General features: G+C 39.8%; 1 protein-coding gene across 5 annotated transcripts; it reads left to right on the plus strand.

Moving 5' to 3' along the window:
* The first annotated feature begins 1,446 nt into the window (after positions 1-1,446).
* On the plus strand, positions 1,447-18,334 carry znf362b (zinc finger protein 362b). Of its 5 annotated transcripts, none has more exons than XM_037773080.1 (10): positions 1,447-1,600; positions 4,054-4,117; positions 4,391-4,628; positions 5,566-5,601; positions 5,674-5,778; positions 8,126-8,462; positions 10,576-10,800; positions 12,144-12,222; positions 12,918-13,076; positions 16,162-18,334. In XM_037773080.1, exons 2-10 carry the CDS (start codon positions 4,055-4,057, stop codon positions 16,276-16,278), a joined length of 1,359 nt encoding a protein of 452 aa, XP_037629008.1. In that variant the 5' UTR covers positions 1,447-1,600; position 4,054; the 3' UTR covers positions 16,279-18,334. The 5 variants fall into 5 exon arrangements, with proteins under 5 accessions (XP_037629008.1, XP_037629006.1, XP_037629007.1 ...); XM_037773078.1 differs by having other exon boundaries at positions 1,448-1,600; positions 4,364-4,628; XM_037773079.1 differs by having other exon boundaries at positions 1,448-1,600; positions 4,364-4,628; positions 8,144-8,462.
* Positions 18,335-18,912: the final 578 nt, after the last annotated feature.

Genomic DNA, 18,912 nt, shown 5'->3' on the forward strand with positions numbered 1-18,912 from the left:
TCTTAGTCTGTGCTTGACTTAAGGGACATTTTGAGCGCAGTTTCTTTGTAATGAGGTATTTTTACATTGTAGTATTTTAGGATTTGGCTATAACGTTACTTCCATCCCTGCGGTGTGAATATTTTCTGGTTTCTTTATGACAGTAAACTGAACATCTTTGAGTTGTGGACAAAAGGAGACATTTGAGGACGTCATCTTGAGCTTTGGGAAACACTGATCTACATTTTTCACCATTTTATCGACCAAACAACTGATCGATTAATCGAGAAGATAATCGACAGATTAATCGATAATGAAAATAATGTAACAAATTAGTTAACACTGCCTAGGTTTTAGGAAAAAGGACTCTTGGTCGATGCTTTTGCTTCTAATTTATTGTTTTTACTTTAGTTTATTGTTGTAACAATGTTTTTATGATTACCTTCTTAGCGAGGTCTCTTAAAATAAGAGACTTTTACCTGAGACTAGAGCTGCAACGATTTATTGATTAGTTGTCAACTATTAAATTAATCGGCAACTATTTTGATAATCGATTAATCAGTTTGAATAATTTCTTAAGAAAAAAAGTCTAAATTCTCTGATTCCAGCTTCTTAATAATTAATATTTTTTGGTTTCTTTACTCCTCTATGACAAATGAACTGAATATTTTTCATCATTTTATAGACCAAACAACTAATCGCATAATCAAGAAAATAATTGTTAGAATTAGAATCAGAATCAGAATCGTGTTTATTGCCAGGTGTATGAGATATACACTAGGAATTTGCTTTGGTTTGTTGGTGCAAATAAGGAATAAAAGTGACAATAGAATAGTTAAAAATGTTAGAATATAATAAGAATATATTTATTTTTAATTTTACCAATATACAATATAAGCTATAAACATAATATAATCGTTAGATGCAGCTCTATCTGAGACTTTTACCTGGTTAAATAAAGGACAAGAGTGACCTGCAAATCATTAAATCAATATTTAATGGGGACTTTATGGCTTTACTCATCAGATTGGGATACAGGTGCATCTAAGTTTTCTCCAGTACATTTTAGAAATATTGCATTTTTGCCTTCACTGCATAAGATTTCACATGTAGGCTTTAAAACATAAAATATGATGCATTTCTGCAGATTAAAACACCTAAATGAGTAATTTAGGGACATTAATTGTTATTTAACCCTTGTTTCTTATAGTCAGTGTTTGACTTAAGGGACATTTTGAGCGCAGTTTCTTTGTAATGAGGTGTATTTTTTCTACATTGTGGTTTCTATTTTAGGACCAACGTTATTTCCACTCCTGCAGATCTGTCGACCCAAACACACCGCCGACATTAGATTCATCATACATGTGAATAAAGTAGGTCATCGTGCAAAAAAAAAGCAACATTAGCAGAACATATTCCTCTCTCTCTGTGTGTGTGAGGTGTGTGAGGTGTGTGTGGTGTGTGCGTGTGTGTGTAGTGAGCCTGCAGCACCCAGAAGTGAACAAAGCGACCCGGAAGCGGTGGTCCGACTGGAGGCAGCAGGCAGAAAGAACATCAAGCTTTTATATTATAGCTGGAGCTAGTCTGTCTGTCTGTCTCTCTATCTACTCTGCAACACCAGGTATGTGTGCATCATGTCTGTTCTGCTGCTGTGCATGTATCTAATGTATCCAATGGCGGATCTAAAGCTTCCTAAATGTTGCAATGTTGCATTCGCTCTCCTTTGATTCGTCAGAAAGTTGCAGAATGTAGCAAAAAAAAAAAAAAGCGCAGCTCCTAAAAACAAAAGTGAAATGCGGTTAAAGATGGCTCTGCTGCGTCGGGTCCATGTTGACCTTAACGTGCTCGGTACCGGGGGGTTTTAACGTGCATGTTGTCCGGTTCCGTGCTGTGTGTGTGTTTGTTGCAGGGCTGCTTGTTGGAGGAAGTGTCAGGGTTTTTTTTGAAGAGGAGGCCGGGCTATTCAAACCTGCAACCTGCTTTTACACCTAAACAATCCTTCATGCCTTTGACATGAGGAGAAACAGAAACACCTTTGTGTCGGGGTTTCCTCCCGGTGCACCGACAACAACCGACCGACGGTGGAACATGTGCATGATCCTAAATATATTTTTGGGGGGTCTGCAGAATATGGCGTCCCGCCTTATAAAAATAAGGCTGCCATTTTTGTTTCTCTTTTGTCTGGAAATGTTTAAAGAAAAACTGTGAGGAGGTGTTGGAGGCTCCGAGGGGAGGGTCGGTGGATCCGGTGGTCGGTGCAAGTCCTGCAGGATCTCAGTCCACCGACACACCACAGACAGGTCACAGACACGACCAGACAGGCAGACAGGCAGACAAAAGTCAAGTTTCCAGCTCGTTTATCTGCAGGTTTTAAAGCGACGTGCACTTATTTCAGGATTTCACTGTCAGAGACAAAAGGAACAACCAGAGGAGCTGCATGTTGGATGTGGAAGCGAACCGGCTACAGATCTCTGGCTCACTCTCATCATGTGTTAATGTTAAAGAGACATCTATAGATGTTTGACCTGGGTTAACTTAAAGGGGACAGTTTGGGCTCATAGTCACACTGGACAGCAACTGTTAGAAAATAAGTCCTGACATCTTTATCCAAGATTATGACTTTATTATTATTTTTAAAATGTATTTATTTATTTCATTTTATATTTCATTTTATTTTTATAATGTATTTATCCATTTTTTTACAAAGAAATTTAAACTCAGAATCCACTTTTTGCTTCTTTGCTCCTGCAGTAATCATGTTGAATTTTGCACATTATACCTCAACTATTATTATTTTTAAAAACAAAACATTGTAACTTGCACACTTTGCTAACATATGGTATGTTATATAGTAGGTTATTCTATAGTAGGTTATTATGTATGGGGTCCTTAAAACATTCTTTAATATATCATAAATCCATTTTTACAAAGAATATCTATTGATATTAACTCAGATGAGGTCTTTTTTTTGTTGACCTATGTTAACTTAAAGGTGACACTTTGGGCTCATAGTCACACTGGAGGCCTGATTTACACACAAATACACCACAGCAACTGTTAACAATAAGTCCTCACATCTTTATCCAAGGTTTATGACTTTATTATTATTTTTTAAATTTAATTTATTTTATTTTATTTTTATAATTTAATTTATTTTCAATATCTTAAATCCATTTTTTTTTTTACAAAGAAATTTGAACTCAAAATCCATTTTTGTCTTCTTAGCTCCTGTAATAATCATGTTGAATTTTGCACATTTACCACCTCAATTATAATGATTTATTTTGTAACTTGCACACATTGCTAATGTATATAGTAGGTATAGTATATAGGGGGTCCTTAAAACATTCTTTAATATATCATAAATCCATTTTTAAAAAGAATATTTATATACACCACCGACACGTCCAGAGAGGCAAAGAAAAGTCAAGTTTCAGGTCGTTTATCTGCATGTTTTAAAGCGATGAGCACAGTTCATTTTTGGTCTTATAAAGGTTCAAAAGTTTCTTAACTAAGTCTGTCCTCAGTGGATAAGTGGAGCAGTTTGAGCGCCATAAATTGTTCTTAATATTTAACAAAAATATGTGATTAATCATGGAAGAGCGTACAAAGCTATAAGTGTAAGTGATGGAAACTAGTGAAATGTTTACGGTAGTTTGGGGCCAAAGGAAACTAGAGCTGCAACTAACGATTATTTTCTTTGTCGATTAAACTGTAGATTATTTTCTCAATTAATCGATCAGTTGTTTTGTCTTCAAAATGGTGAAAAATGTTGATCAGTGTTTCCCAAAGCCCAAGACGACGTCTTCAAATGTCTTAAAGATATTCAGTTTACTGTCATAGAAAATAAAGAAACCAGAAAATATTCACATTTAAGAAGCTAGAATCAGAGAATTTAGTCTTTTATTTCTTAAGAAATGACTCAAACTGATTAATCAATTTCCAAAATAGTTGGTGATTAATTTAATAGTTGCATAGTTGAAAAACTTAATATCATAAATAAAGTAAGATAACAGCTCATTAAGTATAACTTGACTTTTGAACGTGACTAAAATACATTTTATTTTATTTCAGGATGGCGGAGCCGCGATTTAACAGTCCGTATTTCTGGCCGCCACCTCCATCCATGCCAGGCCAGGTAAGTCCATTCGTCACGTGTCTTTACGGTCACTCTTCCACCTGTCGTTGTTTCCATGTGTGAACGTCTTCTCAGCCATTCAGCACCAGTCCGTCAGTGAAACAAAGTCTCGTAGATAAATCATAATTGAACTCGTACTGTGTGCTGGTCGGTGTTTTCTAACCTGGGATGTGTTTTTTGGGGGCTTGAATGACTTTCACACACGGTGACTGTTTTCTGTTGAGCATGGCCCGTTAACCCTTTCAGCTGGATAACCTGGTGCTCATTAACAAGATTAAGGAGCAGCTGATGGCCGAGAAGATCCGACCCCTGCACCTGCCGCCTACCTCCGCCCAATCCCAGCAGTCTCTGCTGGTGCAGACCTCGTCTCCGGACGGCGGCGCTCAGCACGTCATGTCGGTGCCGAAGCCCCAGCAGCAGCAGCAGGTGCAGGGCCACCACCCGCAGCCGCAGGGCTCCGGACAGCCGGACATCGCTCTGCACGCTCGCCCGGCGTCCAGCTCTGGACCAGGTACGGTCGGCACTTTGTTGTTTGAAGACCCACTTGCTAGTTTTTGCTAATATTAACAACTAGCAAGCATTAAAGGTTTGGGTATTTTTACCGCAACTCAGCGACCAAATATGCAAAACAAATGTCAAATCATACCAAGCTGAAGTTTGTTTGTAGACTTATTAAATTCAATAAAGTTGAAGTTAATGAGCTAACTGATATGTGTGGTGCCTTCAAATGAAACTGGTGAGCTCGTGTTTACAACATGGGAAGTCGTGTACACGATGTGCTTGGTGCTCAAGTGGTTAAGTCAACGTAGTTATAGCAACGGCAATTTTAACGTTACTGTCGGCGTCTAGAAGCCACAGAGGTCAACAATTTAGCTAGCGAGCGAGCGGGTAACATAATGCATGGCCTATTGAAGGAGGCTGGGTCACGCACCAACGCGTCATATCTTTGGGGTACAACAGATGCGCTGTAAAATCTGGTCAGCACTCGCCGAAATTGAGCCAATCGCAACGCACGACCGCAGCTCCAGTGCACATGTGTCATACCACATAGCTCAAGACCCGTGTCCGCCCGTGTCCCTGCCTCCTTCAATAGGCCATGACATAATGCAGGAAATGCAAAGGCATAATGACAGAGAAAAAGATGACGCTGTTGGGAATATCAACATTTTCCTCAGACATATTATAAAATTACAAAGAAAAACAAACTCAAATTACAATATATTCACTTATTACGCACCGAAAAATTAACTTTCATGGCCTCCGCCATTTCTGACAACGTCAACAAACACGTGGTGAACTCTGAGCTTTCATAAACTTTCCACTTACGAGGCCGTGAATACCACAAGACGGGGGCGTTAATATGGATTCTACTTGTGAACACGACAACATTTGAAGGCACCAGTATTTTAAAGGTACTGATTTTCTTTCATCAAATATTTTGATCTCAGATTATGCGGTGGTGACGATATTCTCAGACATGGCAGGTACGTCTATATCAAAACACAATTCACTGTTCACTTAATTAAAAATGCCATCACCTGACACCTTCCTTCCAGATGGAAACATGGACGATAAGTCGGCGGTGAAGGCCAAAGGATTGTGGGAAGACTGGCACATGAGACAGCTCAGCGAGCAACAGAACCGGCTCAACCATCGCTCAGGTACTGCTGTCAGCCGGTCTCTGGGGGGGAGATAACAACGAGAGCGTCAGCCTCTGGTGTCGTTTAAACCGACAGCAGTGTGATCAGTCAGACTGTTGAGTTGTCTCAGCAGACAGTAAGGGCACAACGGACAGACAATAGCTGGTAAATAAGACATTTATATTGCACTAACACTCAGTGTGCATTCAGTCAGTATCATTAGTTGGTTGGATTAAAGGTGCAAAACATCAAATAAGATGTTTTATTAACCGTCATCCTGCCAACCTATGTAACATTCAAGGACCGCCGACAGAGAAGAATAAACTACTGTAAGAAACAACCATCATAGCATTTCTTCTCAATCATTATTCGTTATGTAATTAAAGGTGATAACATTCTCCCTCTCCCGTTCCATTGCTTTCACTTCACAACAAGTCATTGCCAGACACTTGCCGTCAATCTCAGCCATTTATCCGTTTTTTTACACACTAACTGACGACCCAGAGATACCAACGTTGTTTTACTATCGGCTCACAAGCCTTGTTAGAAGTGGGAGCCAAACGTCAGACATCTTCCACACATGTAAACAAAACATTCATTTTGGACCCGCCAACATTTTTTAAAATGATTAATTCACAAAAGCTCTAAATAAAATAAGAAAATATTCATCCGCGTAAAAATGTTATCAATAAGACCTTTAATGTCATCTGAAAGAAAAAAAACATTAATATTATTTTAGTAAAGTTAAAGTTAATTTGCATATTGTGTAAAACAAAAATAGAACACATGAAGAAATGTGTGTCGGTCTCCTTCAAAATGACTGACAGTGTGTGATACTTTACATTAGGACCCATGGAAAACCATTTTATCTATCTATTCTATTTTATCTATTTTAATTGCGTAGGCTGCAATTGGGTGCCTTTCACTGGGGTCCCCTCAGTCTTTTTAAAAAGCACTAAATAAAACAGAAAACAATGAAGTCATCAGGAACAAACTGATTGACAAAGTCATGAAACATGGTAATGATAGAATAAATAAACCTGTGAGATAAAACAAGAAGTAAACGTCTTGAGGACCCCGTCGGTAGGATGAGCATTAAACAGTTCCCGAGGCTTAGAGTGAGGAAATAAACAGCGAGTGTGTGTGTGAGTTGTGCATTAGAGGGCCGACGACGGTTATATTAGGGAATAATACTGCAAGACACAGTTGTTGGTTTTCAGGCAATTTTAGCTTCAGCTAATTTTAGAATGATGTTGGTGCAAACCAGGGGCTGCACGGTGGTGCAGTGGTCAGCACTGGCGCCTCAAAGCTAGAGGGTCGCAGGTTCGAATCCGGCTTGGGGCCCTTCTGTGTGGAGTGTTCTCCCCTGTGGATTTTCTCCGGGTACTCCGGTTTCCTCCCACAGTTCAAAGACATGCAGGTTAGGTTGATTGTTGACTCTAAATTGCCCGTAGGTGTGAATGGTTGTCTGTCTCTATGTGTCAGCCCTGCGATGGACTGGTGACCTGTCTAGGGTGTACCCCGCCTTCGCCCAATGTCGGCTGGGATCGGCTCCAGCCCCCCGCGACCCCTAACGGGATAAGCAGTTGCAGATGGATGGATGGATGGTTTTTGCAAACCAAAACTGTGAAACGTCCAGATACCCCGACACAAGACATGAAACCGAGTTATTGGTCTAACAAGAGATAAACCGGATTTCTTTCTTAGTTTAGAGCAGACCTGGGCCCGCGGGCCGGAACCGGCCCTCGTGATGGTTCTGCCTGGCCCGGGAGGTCTCAGACAAACCACACAATTTTACTTACGAAGCTAAAAAAAAAAAAAAACAGTAAAGAAAATAGCTTTTACTTTGAAACGTTTGTGTATCGTGAGCGTGCTTCTTCCTGTCACACTTTGACAGTAAAATGATGTTTGAAGTAGCGTCACCTGCTGAGGCGGCACGTCTATAATAAGTCGTGGACCGCCAAGTATTTTTTTCGCGGAGGTTGGCGGTAAAGCTGTGTGCTTAGTTTGCAACGAACATGTGGCTGTATTCAAAGACTACAACTAGAGCCGCCACTTTGAGACGAAACATGCGGAATAATAGAGAAACCTATCTGGAGATGAGAAGGTGAGGAAAGCCGAGGGGTTGCTGGCTAAGCTACAAAAGCAGAAAGGACTTTTTACAATGCTGCATGAAGCAACGAAAGAAGGAAAGTTAAGTATTAATGTTAAAGGTTAAGTTTTGTTAATGGAACACATAACGACCCAAAACAGTCAGTCCTGTACGCTTCAAAGACTCCTGCATAAAATGTAATTTCCCACCCCGGTTTTGAGAGTATGATCGACAATCTTTTACATAATCCGAGCCTCTCTCTTTGTCTTAAAACAGTAGTTTTCACATCTCCAGGTCTGGCTCCTTCATCCCGACCCGACAGCCACGGCACCTCAGAGGCCCTGACCCCCACCACTCCCACCTCCAGCCTCCAGAACCGCCTGGGCGGCGCCCAATCCGTGAACATCATCTCCGGGCTGGCCAGCGGTCCCGGCATGGACCACATGAAAGTCGGAGGCCTGGCCGGACTGTTGGGCCCCCCGCCGAAGGCCCCCCGTGGGCGGAAGAAGATCAAAGCTGAACACGCGACCGGTCCTCTGCTGGTGGTGCCCTACCCGCTCATCACCGACCACGGCTGCGTCACCGTGGCACCCAAAGAGGGCAAAACCTACAGGTGGGGCACAGGAAGCTGATACTATTGTCTTCAACATCTAACTGGGAGTATACTTCCTGTCAGCGCTAGCCTTGCAAAGCCAATTCACATATTGAATTGCGGTCAACAAAAGATCAATAAGCTTTTGCTTGAGTGAAGTTTGGTTTTCAGTCGGCTGGAGATGATTGAGATGTGGTCCTCCTCTCTGAGACATCAATACAAACCCATCTTTCACTGATCGGATGAATGTTTCAGTTCATCTTTGCCTCCTATTATCACCTGGACAAACAAACTTCTTCTTCTATTTTAGTTTATTAGACTTAAAGGTACTATATGTAACTTTCAGAACATCCTTGTTATTAACGACACCGGTGGCCGTTAAGTGAACTGCAGTCAGCATCCTGTGGCGCGTGATCATCCTGGGCATCGGCCAAAACAGTGACGTGACATTACTTAACAATCGTATATCACCGTTACTCTCTGTAATGTCTAATCTCCATGATACCAAATAGCTCGCCATATGCAAATTGCTTCATCAGCTATCGTTACGAAGCGAAACCGTCCCGAGTCCATTACATAGAAATCAGTCCACAGGCTGTTATAGGCAACTGAGGAAGTCTCAGTTTTTAAGTTACATTACATTATATTCACACATTGGCATTACAACGCAATTAATACATGTAAATTATTACATATGGTACCTTTTAATTTGTTAGGTTAGCACAATGCAGGTCTGTAGGAAGGATACTTTACCATCACCTACTATCAAACTGCTACTGCTAGATTAGACCAGGGTTATTATAGTAAACTAAAACAAAAATAAGCAGTGAAAAATATTTTTAGTAAACTGAAACTAAAAACTATATTCTAGTTTTCTAAAAAAAACTAAACTAATGATATTCCCTGGGTAAAAAAAACTACTAAAAATAAAATAAAAATGAACATAAATTCATCTCAGTTTTATTTTTTTTTAGCTTTAATATATCACTACCGAAAAAAAGAGACGGCGTTAATTTCCGTCAACTCTCGTGACATTAAACCACAGAAACTGAACGAACTTGACGTTCCAAGGGATGGCGTAAAGTAGCACAAAGATTAAGCATTAAACATTACGTCCATTCCTACACCGTTCTCCAACCATGTGTTTTGTATGTATATGTAGCTACATACTTCTGAGACATGGCCCTAACAACAAAAACAAACCTTAAAGGGACTGTTTGTAACTTCTTACAGGTATAAATCTACCGGGTCGGGATCCCATGCGCGCTCGCGTGTGGCTGCGCTGTTCAGACCGCTCCGCTGCTTGCCTTCACTCACACAACGCGCGCGTTCTCGCTCCACCTCACTTTCATGCGCGCTCACTCCACACTGCAGAAGAGTTAGTTTAGCTCTGAGAATATCTAGTGAATGTACAGTGGACGTTTGTGCAGAAATAACTGCTGCAGCTCCTCCAGACCAACAGAGGTTTCCCGTGTCTTGTGAAGTGACGGGGCTCCGCAGCAAGAAACGTTATTGTCTCCGACCAGGTGCCGGTGTCTCCCCTGCGGGCGCAGTCGGGAGACGACAACGTTTCTCTTCCTGCTTCAGCCTCGGTGGCTGAGGCAGGAAAAGCCAACACTAGGATCAGCAGTGATTCATGGAGAGACCTTCGTCTGGTCAGCTAACATTACTGCCAAGCAGCTGAAATATAGAGTGATATTGTGCTTTTAGCTGACGTGTGTCGCCTCACTGTTTTGAGCGATGCTCGTTCATGTCTATTTAAAGCGAGCTAGCGCGAACCCGACGCTGACTTTCGTTGACTGAACGACCACAGGTGTCGCTGTTAACAAGCAATTCTGAAAGTTACAAATAGTCCCTTTAAACTAAACTATTCAAAAAAACTATTCTAACCTTGGTTTGGATGTACCGTAGATTATGATTCAGAATTGGTCGTGTTTTGCTTCATGAGGTGTATTATATTGATAAGATATATTAGTTATAGATTAGGTATTGGGGCAGCAATGGTTTAATACTTTAAAACATTAATGGTGTTACACTGTGTCGTCTGTATTTCTAGACTAACCTGACAGAAACAACCTGATCTGATCGTGTTTGTGAATTTTGTTTTTCCCGTCCTTTTTTTTTTGTCACCAAGATGCAAAGTGTGCCCGCTCACCTTCTTAACCAAGTCAGAGATGCAGATTCACTCCAAGTCCCACACGGAGGCCAAACCACACAAGTGTCCCCACTGCTCCAAGACATTCGCCAACGCCTCCTACCTGGCCCAGCACCTGCGCATCCACCTGGGGATCAAGCCCTACCACTGCTCCTACTGCGAGAACTCCTTCCGTCAGCTGTCACACCTGCAGCAGCACACCAGGTCGGTCCGGCTGGGAACGCAAAGCAGCGGGAAGTCAGAAAAGAAGTAGCTACTGAGGAGCTAACCGCTAACTCACAGAGATCTGACACTCAGATTATTAATATTTACGGCATTTTGGAACGTGTTTGTCCCTTTACACGTACGGCATGTCATTTGGGGGAATTCCTTGTTAGGTGTTTCTCTTGTTGTATACTGGGTGCATCACGGTTGTGACTAAAATATGCGGCGAGAAGTTGGAGCTATAGAATCTGTTTGCAACACTTCTTCAACTACAGTCATCCCGCTTATCAAAGTGATTAAAGGTAGGGTTGGTAATGCTGAGAAACCAGCAAGAGTACACTAGATTTTAAAAATGATCCAACCAAAAAACCCAGCCCAGTGTTGACAACTCTTTTCCAATGAAAATAGCTCGCAGCACCAGATCCAAAAGTCTCTAAATCGAGCGAGAAAGTCGCCAAGTCAGCAACACTGACAGTTCTTCCCTCCAAAGCCACGCCCCCAAAATGATCATTATGAACGTAAACAATGATGATGGCTGTTGTTAGTACTCACAGCTGTCATTATTGGATTCGGGCGGAATGAAATGATTGGACGGGCTTATTATAGTCCTGCGACAGCCACAGATACCAGATTTGTAAGTTTTTTTGTCTGGACCACAGAGGGCCAGCCCTACAAACACAAAACTCTGTCACTGAGTGATGAAGTTATGCAATCAGTTGGTAGAATATTGGAGTTTCCTCTTTTAAAATGAAAAGGCGGGAACAGTCCTTTATGCAAATGAGCCCGTCCAGCGCGACGCGTCCGGCTCACGAAACTGGGACCAAGCTGTCAAACGAGGTGATCTAGTTCTAAAATGAAACCAGATCCAGCATCTGTGACATCATCGCCTATATCTTGCTTAAAATGTTTTCAGAAGTAGATTTTGGTGGATTGTTTAGACGGAATAACAGAAAGTTTACGAGCAGGGCGCCGTGTTGTTTCCTGTTTGAAACGACGAGCAGAAAACCAGGGACCAATCGGGTGTATTGAACGATAGGGAGCGTCCCCTAGTGTCCTCGCTGGACCTGGTGGACATGTACTGCTGGATTTAACATTACAGACGTGACCTCTGACTATTAGTGGAACAATTTAGCCACAAATTCACAGACTGATGGAACACGGTCCAGACATGTACTCGGTTTTGACCGAGTCTTGTTGAGTTATTGATTGCGGTCGGGACATTACTCACAATGTCAACAAATATTACAAAACATATTATTTGAACAGCGCTACCAACCCTTCCCTTTTTTAAAAAGATAAAATGTGAGTAATTTTTTTTTTGTGATCTTCTTCTTTTGCCACAGAATCCACACAGGCGATCGGCCGTATAAATGTGCTCACCCCGGATGTGAAAAGGCTTTTACCCAGCTGTCTAACCTCCAGGTCAGTATCAAGGTTTTAATAGTTCTCGAATTTTCAATTAGTTTTTATTTTATTATAAATTTTGCAGTAGTGATATATTATAGCTAAAAAAACTAAAACTGAAATGAATTCATTTTTATTTTTTTTTATTTTTTTTTTTATTTTTTTTTATATCAAAAATACTTTATTGATAATTATAATTTAATAATAATAGCAATAATAATAAAGTAATTAATTTATATTAATTATTAGTAAGTAGCCGTGTAATAAGGGGGATAATGTACATGAATATATATATAAATATATATATATATATACATATATATATATATATATTTTTAAATTACAAAAAATATATATATATATATATATATATTTTTAAATTACAAAAATAAATATATATATATATATATATATTTTAATTTTTTTTTATTTAAAAAAAAAAAGAAAATTCATTTTTATTTTATTTGTATTACTTTTTTTTAACCAGGCAATATAGTTTGTTTAGTTTTTCTTTAAGAATTTAGTTTTTATTTAGTTTTAGTTTCCTATAATAACCCAGGTCAGTACATGGCCAAACAACTTAGTTCTGTCACAATAGATATTACACTGAGGTAGACGACTACCCAGCGAAACACGTAGTGAGAAAAGCCTTGCTTTAACTGACTGTAATCACAAATGAACAGCGTTTGTGTCTGTGTTTCTTCCCCCGACAGTCTCACCAGAGGCAGCACAATAAAGACAAGCCGTATAAATGTCCTAACTGCTACCGTGCCTACTCCGACTCCGCGTCGTTGCAGATCCACTTGTCAGCTCACGCCATCAAAAACGCGAAGGCCTACTGCTGTAGCATGTGCGGCCGGGCGTACACCTCAGTGAGTAAAACCACGTGTCTAATCTCTTCATCTTCATATGTGTCATGTTCTTTTCCCCGGTGTGTCTTCAAACTGTTTCTCTGGCTGATAAGATGATGAACTTTGATGAACCTCTGCCTCACTTCGCCTGAAACTAGCCGTGTTTCCTGTTTGTGATATTTAACAATGCAACGTGTTCCTGCTCGTATTCAAGCATAAAGAAGAGACGGTCCACTTCTCATTTTGGCAGTTCATTTGATCATTTTTACTTGTTAAACTGGTTTGCAAGGTACATATTTAATCTCAGTCAAATTTCTCTAGAGCTCAAACAACTAATTGAGAACTCAGTCGACAGAAAATGAATTAACTCAATCAACTGTTTTGATCATAAATCTAAATATTTACTGGTTCCAGCTTCTAAAATGTGAATACTGGCTGTTTTTTCTTCTATTATAATAATATATATCTTTAAGTTCTGAACCGTTGGTCGAACAAAAAAAGGAAATGGTCTTTTATAGATCAGATGAGTGATTCTCGACCATGTGCCACTGAGGAGGAACAGTTTGCAAAATTTAATTTCCTTTTTTGTTTTTCACCAATTCGTGCTGACACATGGAGACAATTTGGACATACTAACAAATACAAATGCAACAACAGCTGTCACTGGTTTACAAAACATAAAAAAGATATAAATAAGTGACGGGGGAAAGCATGTGCAAAATATAGAATGAAAAATAAATCAATCAATGAAGGTAATAAGAAAATTAAAAGAAGAAGGAGAGAAGAAATAAAAATAAGCGATGTGATATGTTTGTCTTTGGATGCATTTCAGGTAAGCTTTGCAGGATCGGTTTGGTTTAATGTTATTTATTCTTTCTGTTCGTACATACCCACATACTGTAGGTTTAATTTCCAATAAAACATAACAAAAGCTAATTTTGTCTTCAAAAAGAGAAGCTACTCATCTGTGAAATCAGCTGCTGTCGTGGACGGTTGAAGTGTGAACAGTCCTAAACATAAGTTTTGTTCTTCTGTCAGTTTTCGTTAGCTCCCTCTAAAGTTAAAGTTTGCTAACGTTGTTACTCGATCCACTGACTTCACCGATTCCCAAACTCGGGGTCCTGACCCCCATTAGGGGTCGCCAAAGCTTAACGTGGGGTCACGAGACCTCTTTGATTTTTTAAGGTGGCCTATATCTCAGCATTTCATTCATTTCTCGAGAGAAAAATAAATTAAATTGTTATTTATTATTTGGAATATTATTTAAAGCTGAAGTAGGGAGATTGGAGCAAATATGATTTAAAAAAAGTTATTTTTATAAAACGGTCACTATATCGTGACAGTAGTACATGAAACACGGTGTCCTCCGGTGCTCATAACGGCATCTGCAAGATTTCACAGACCGGAGGAAAACGAGCAGTCAGAGCTGATCTGAGGTCTGCTGTCCAGCTGCCGTCTATGAGAGCCGGCTGTCAATCACTCGCGAACTCCGACCAAACGGTCAAACTAGGCAGCGCTGATCAAATATGAATCAATATTATGTTACGTTAATGCCTATTTCTCTCCTCAGATGTTTTTAGAATCATCTTGTAGTGCACGGTTTAGCTGGAAAATGAGAACGTTTGTGACGCCGCCGCCATGTTGAAATCTGGTGAAGGAACGCCAAGTTCCGGTCACATAACCGGAGCACAGCCATGAAATGACCTGTGATTGGTTGAGAGATTTTTTAAAGCCTGAAAACAGAGCCATGAGGAGGAGCAGAAGTCTAGTTTTCTCTCAGAACACTTGAATTACAACATGCTGAAAGGTTATTATGGACTTTTTGCCCAGTGATGCTAAAAACATACTGCCTACTGAAGCTTTAAGATACAAACCGGAAAAGGTCGCGGACCTGAACACAAGTTATATTCACGGAGTTCCCTCTCTGCTAAACGGCCTCGTCCTGCATCAGAAGAGTACGCCGTTAAAACAACAAAAGGACTAATTGGAACAATGGCTAAGCATCAGGGAGAGAAAAACACTGAATTTGTCAAAAAAAATAAGCAGATGTAGTATGAATGATTGTTAAAAAAAATAAAAATACATAATACAGATAGAGAATTGTGTTAAAAGTTGCTAAAAATAACAAATATTATTCTCTGATGCAACATTAACAGGAAATAATCTGCTCAAAATTCATCCAAATCACTCGTTTTACACAAACTTATAATGTTCAATATTTGGGTCAATTGTTCAGTTTATCAGTTGTTCTGTACTGTTATTGTTATGCACTGAATATAATATTAAAGGGACTGTTTGTAACTTTTTAAGCGTATAAATGTACCGGGTCGGGACACATGCGCACTCGCGTGTGTCCGGAGTCTCTCCTCCTCTGCCTGCCTGCCTGCCTTCACTCACACACCGCGCACGTTCTCGCTGTTTCGCTCCACCTCTAGACGTGAACGCGCGCTCACTCCACACTGCAGAAGAGTTAGTTTAGCTCTGAGAATATCTAGTGAATGTACAGTGGACGTTTGTGCAGAAATAACTGCTGCAGCTCCTCCAGACCAACAGGTTTCCCGTGTCTTGTGAAGTGACGGAGCTCCGCAGAGAGAAACTTTACCGTCTCGTTACCGACCGGGTGCCGGTGTCTCCCTGTTCACTCAGGCTGCGGGCGAAGACGGTAACGTTTCGATGCAAAGCCAACACAGTATCAGCATTGATTCATGGAGAGACCTCCATCTGGTCAGCTAACATTACTGCCAAGCAGCTGAAATATAGAGTGATATTGTGGTTTTAGCTGACGTGTGTCGCCTCACTGTTCTGAGCGATGCTCGTTCATGTCTATTTAGAACGAGCAAGCTCGAGCCCAACGCTGACTTTAGTTGATTTCACGGCCACAGGTGTCGCTGTTAACAAGACATTTCTGAAAGTTACAAATAGTCCCTTTTAAATGTCCATAAAATATGTCACTTAGTCAGGGATCGTCAGCTTACACAATGATAGAAAACAGATGCAGGAAATTCAACTGTTACTGTGTTTATTTTTAGGCTGTTGTCCCATCTGTTGTCCTGATGGCAGTACTCTGATTTTGGAGCATTTGGTGTGTTTTCCTGTCTTTCTGTAGGAGACCTACCTTATGAAGCACATGTCCAAACACACGGTGGTGGAGCACCTAGTGAGCCACCAGTCGCCTCAGAGGACCGAGTCCCCCAGCATCCCCATACGCATCTCCCTCATCTGAGCCGCTCAGCAGCAGGTCGGATTCAGAGTCTACGTCAGGCTGGAGCTCATGAGGCCCTGCACCCACAGCCATCTACATAAGGCTTACTTTAGCATTATGACAGCTGACATAAGCATTCAGTGCTAGATTCAGTAAAAACAGGCCGCCTCCATCCATCTCGATAACAGGCCGCCTGTCAAAAATGAGCACAGCGTTATTTTGTGAATGTAAAAAAAAAAAAAAAAAAATACAGCTAGATGTTGTCCGGAGGATCGAGTGGCAAAGAATGTCTTGCGTCAGATTTAATAAGCACTTTCGTAAGCATCATGTAAACTGCCGGATGCATTGGCCATCAGAAATGTTTTAGTTAGTTGTTTTTTTTCCTCTTCCATGAAATGGGTTTTTCCAAAATGTGCCAGATGATATTCGCCCTTATAAAGAATTGAGAGAAAAAATAAAATGTTTGCTGGGTGTATTGTGGAGACATCCAAAGATAATCTTAAAGCACTTTTAGGCCTCGTGGTTTTGGCTCAAATTGTTTCAATCTCGTTGGATGGGAAATGCTAAAGGGCATTACTTATGGCAGCTAAAGAGTACCGACTGTTTAAAAAACAAAACAGTCTTTTTATGTTTCTTTTTGTATATTTTACACATTTACAGGGTCATCTTAAAATTTGAAGAAAGGCAATCGGTAGATGACAATTTAACCATTTGATGATTGTATTATTGACTTGGGGGAGGCCAATAAGTAGAGCGACATGGAAGGGAAGAAGGATGAATGTTTTTTTTTTTATTATTTTTCACTCCATTTTTGACATTACGGCACCTTTTACGATCGTAACACATGATCAAAGAAACACTGCTTTTTATATATATTATGTTTTCCTCACGTCCCAGTAACTTAGTGCCATAATATATGAACCTTGTTGAAGGTTTTAAGAGTGTGTGTCTACTTTCTCTACTCAGTTAAGCTTTGACTATTATAAGTATTAGAGGTTGAATACGTTGCACATGTATCAGTGCCAGCTCTGCTCTACTCAGCCCGACTTTTAAAAACACACTTTCAGCTGAAAATGAAATTTTACTCGAGGTGGTAAATTTTAAAACCCAAACATTGGACCAAAATGTGAAGTTATTGTACAGCTACTCTGACCCAGTTAAGTATTTTTTTAATAAGCTTTACCCATTTGGAATAAACTGCAGTATAATTCATATTCCACCTTTGTTTATGAGTTAACGTGGAGGTGATGCTTCTCCTTTTTCATTTCTTTTTCTCCTTTGTATTCTTTTTATTGTACACAGTATTGTTTGTTGTATTTTTACTGTAACTTTAACCTCTGGATGGTACTAACAGTACCCTGTATTCTTCAGGGCACTTCAGAAAAAGGTGCTACGGCTAAACGTTTGAGACGGAACTGAGAATAATGTAAAATACATATACAGTATATAGTATGTTTTCAAAAGAATAAAAACTTATTACTCAAGCCACTGGCCTGAAAAACAGACATTTAACGCCAACAACAGACCCTGCCTCTTCAACTTACTCTCTCTTCTGAGATAATGGGAAAATGTACATGTTGCTGTACTGTAAAACATGTTAACTCATTTATAGTACCTATTTTTTAGTTTTCATAAACATGCTCCGTTTGGGTTTTTGTAAAAGTTTATGTATGAACTTACTGTAATTATTTTAGTCTACCCATATGTTATTAATATTCATGTTTTATATCAGTTATTTACATGTAAGCCTTAACTGTTTTATCATCCCATTTCCATTACTCTGTATTGTGTTCTGCAGTATTCAGTCGTGTAAAACATTTTCATTTTTTTCCTTCCGCATGGAGTTCCTGAGCTGTAATCTGTATGATAACTGTTTAACCCATGTTCTCTATGAAAAGATATTGCGTAGATTTATTACACTTTTTCCCGTCTTGCATTGTGGTTTCATATACAGTTTCTAGACGACTAAATATGCACAGCCAAGACTGAGGAGTTAAACTAAGGTTATCAATGTTTAAAAAAGGAAAAAAAGCTTTGTATCTTTACCTTGTTTAATAAACAGACTGTTATAAATTCATTACTGGCTGCTTGGTTTGCCAATAAATCTGTGTGTTTAGAGGGTAAGAAGGAGACGGGAGGCGGGGGGGGGACAAAATCAATCATTGCATTTGTTTTTTATTCACTTTTATTTATGAAAATATTTTTTTTGTTCAAAAATGTATTTACATGAATACAACAAAAGTCAAAGTTCTCGAAGATAAAGTCAAACACTTCATCGTTTCAGGCACATTGAAGACAAAATAGACGATGATTTCCACAGTTAATTCTAGTTCTAAGAGTTCATGTGTATTTTATTCCCATGTCAAACATATCTCTTTGTAGTACTTTCTGATTGAGCGTCTCTGGAGGAAACCGCTGAGGTTGACCAACGTAAAAAAAGAAACAACAGCTTGTGATGCTTGAAATAGACAAAAAAAAAAGCTTCAGGAATTCTGAGGCTTTTTCTGACATTTTGGCTGTTTGTTTTTTTAACTACAAGCAAAGCTGCACATTGTAAATACTGGAGTGGCTGCAGCTGACAGGAAATAGGAGAGTGACAGATAGACATGAAATGGGTCCACAGTGTTATCGTTATATTATATATGATGATGATTA

The sequence above is a fragment of the Sebastes umbrosus genome, chromosome 6 (genome assembly GCF_015220745.1).
Source record: "Sebastes umbrosus isolate fSebUmb1 chromosome 6, fSebUmb1.pri, whole genome shotgun sequence".
Classification (NCBI taxonomy): Eukaryota; Metazoa; Chordata; class Actinopteri; order Perciformes; family Sebastidae; genus Sebastes; species Sebastes umbrosus.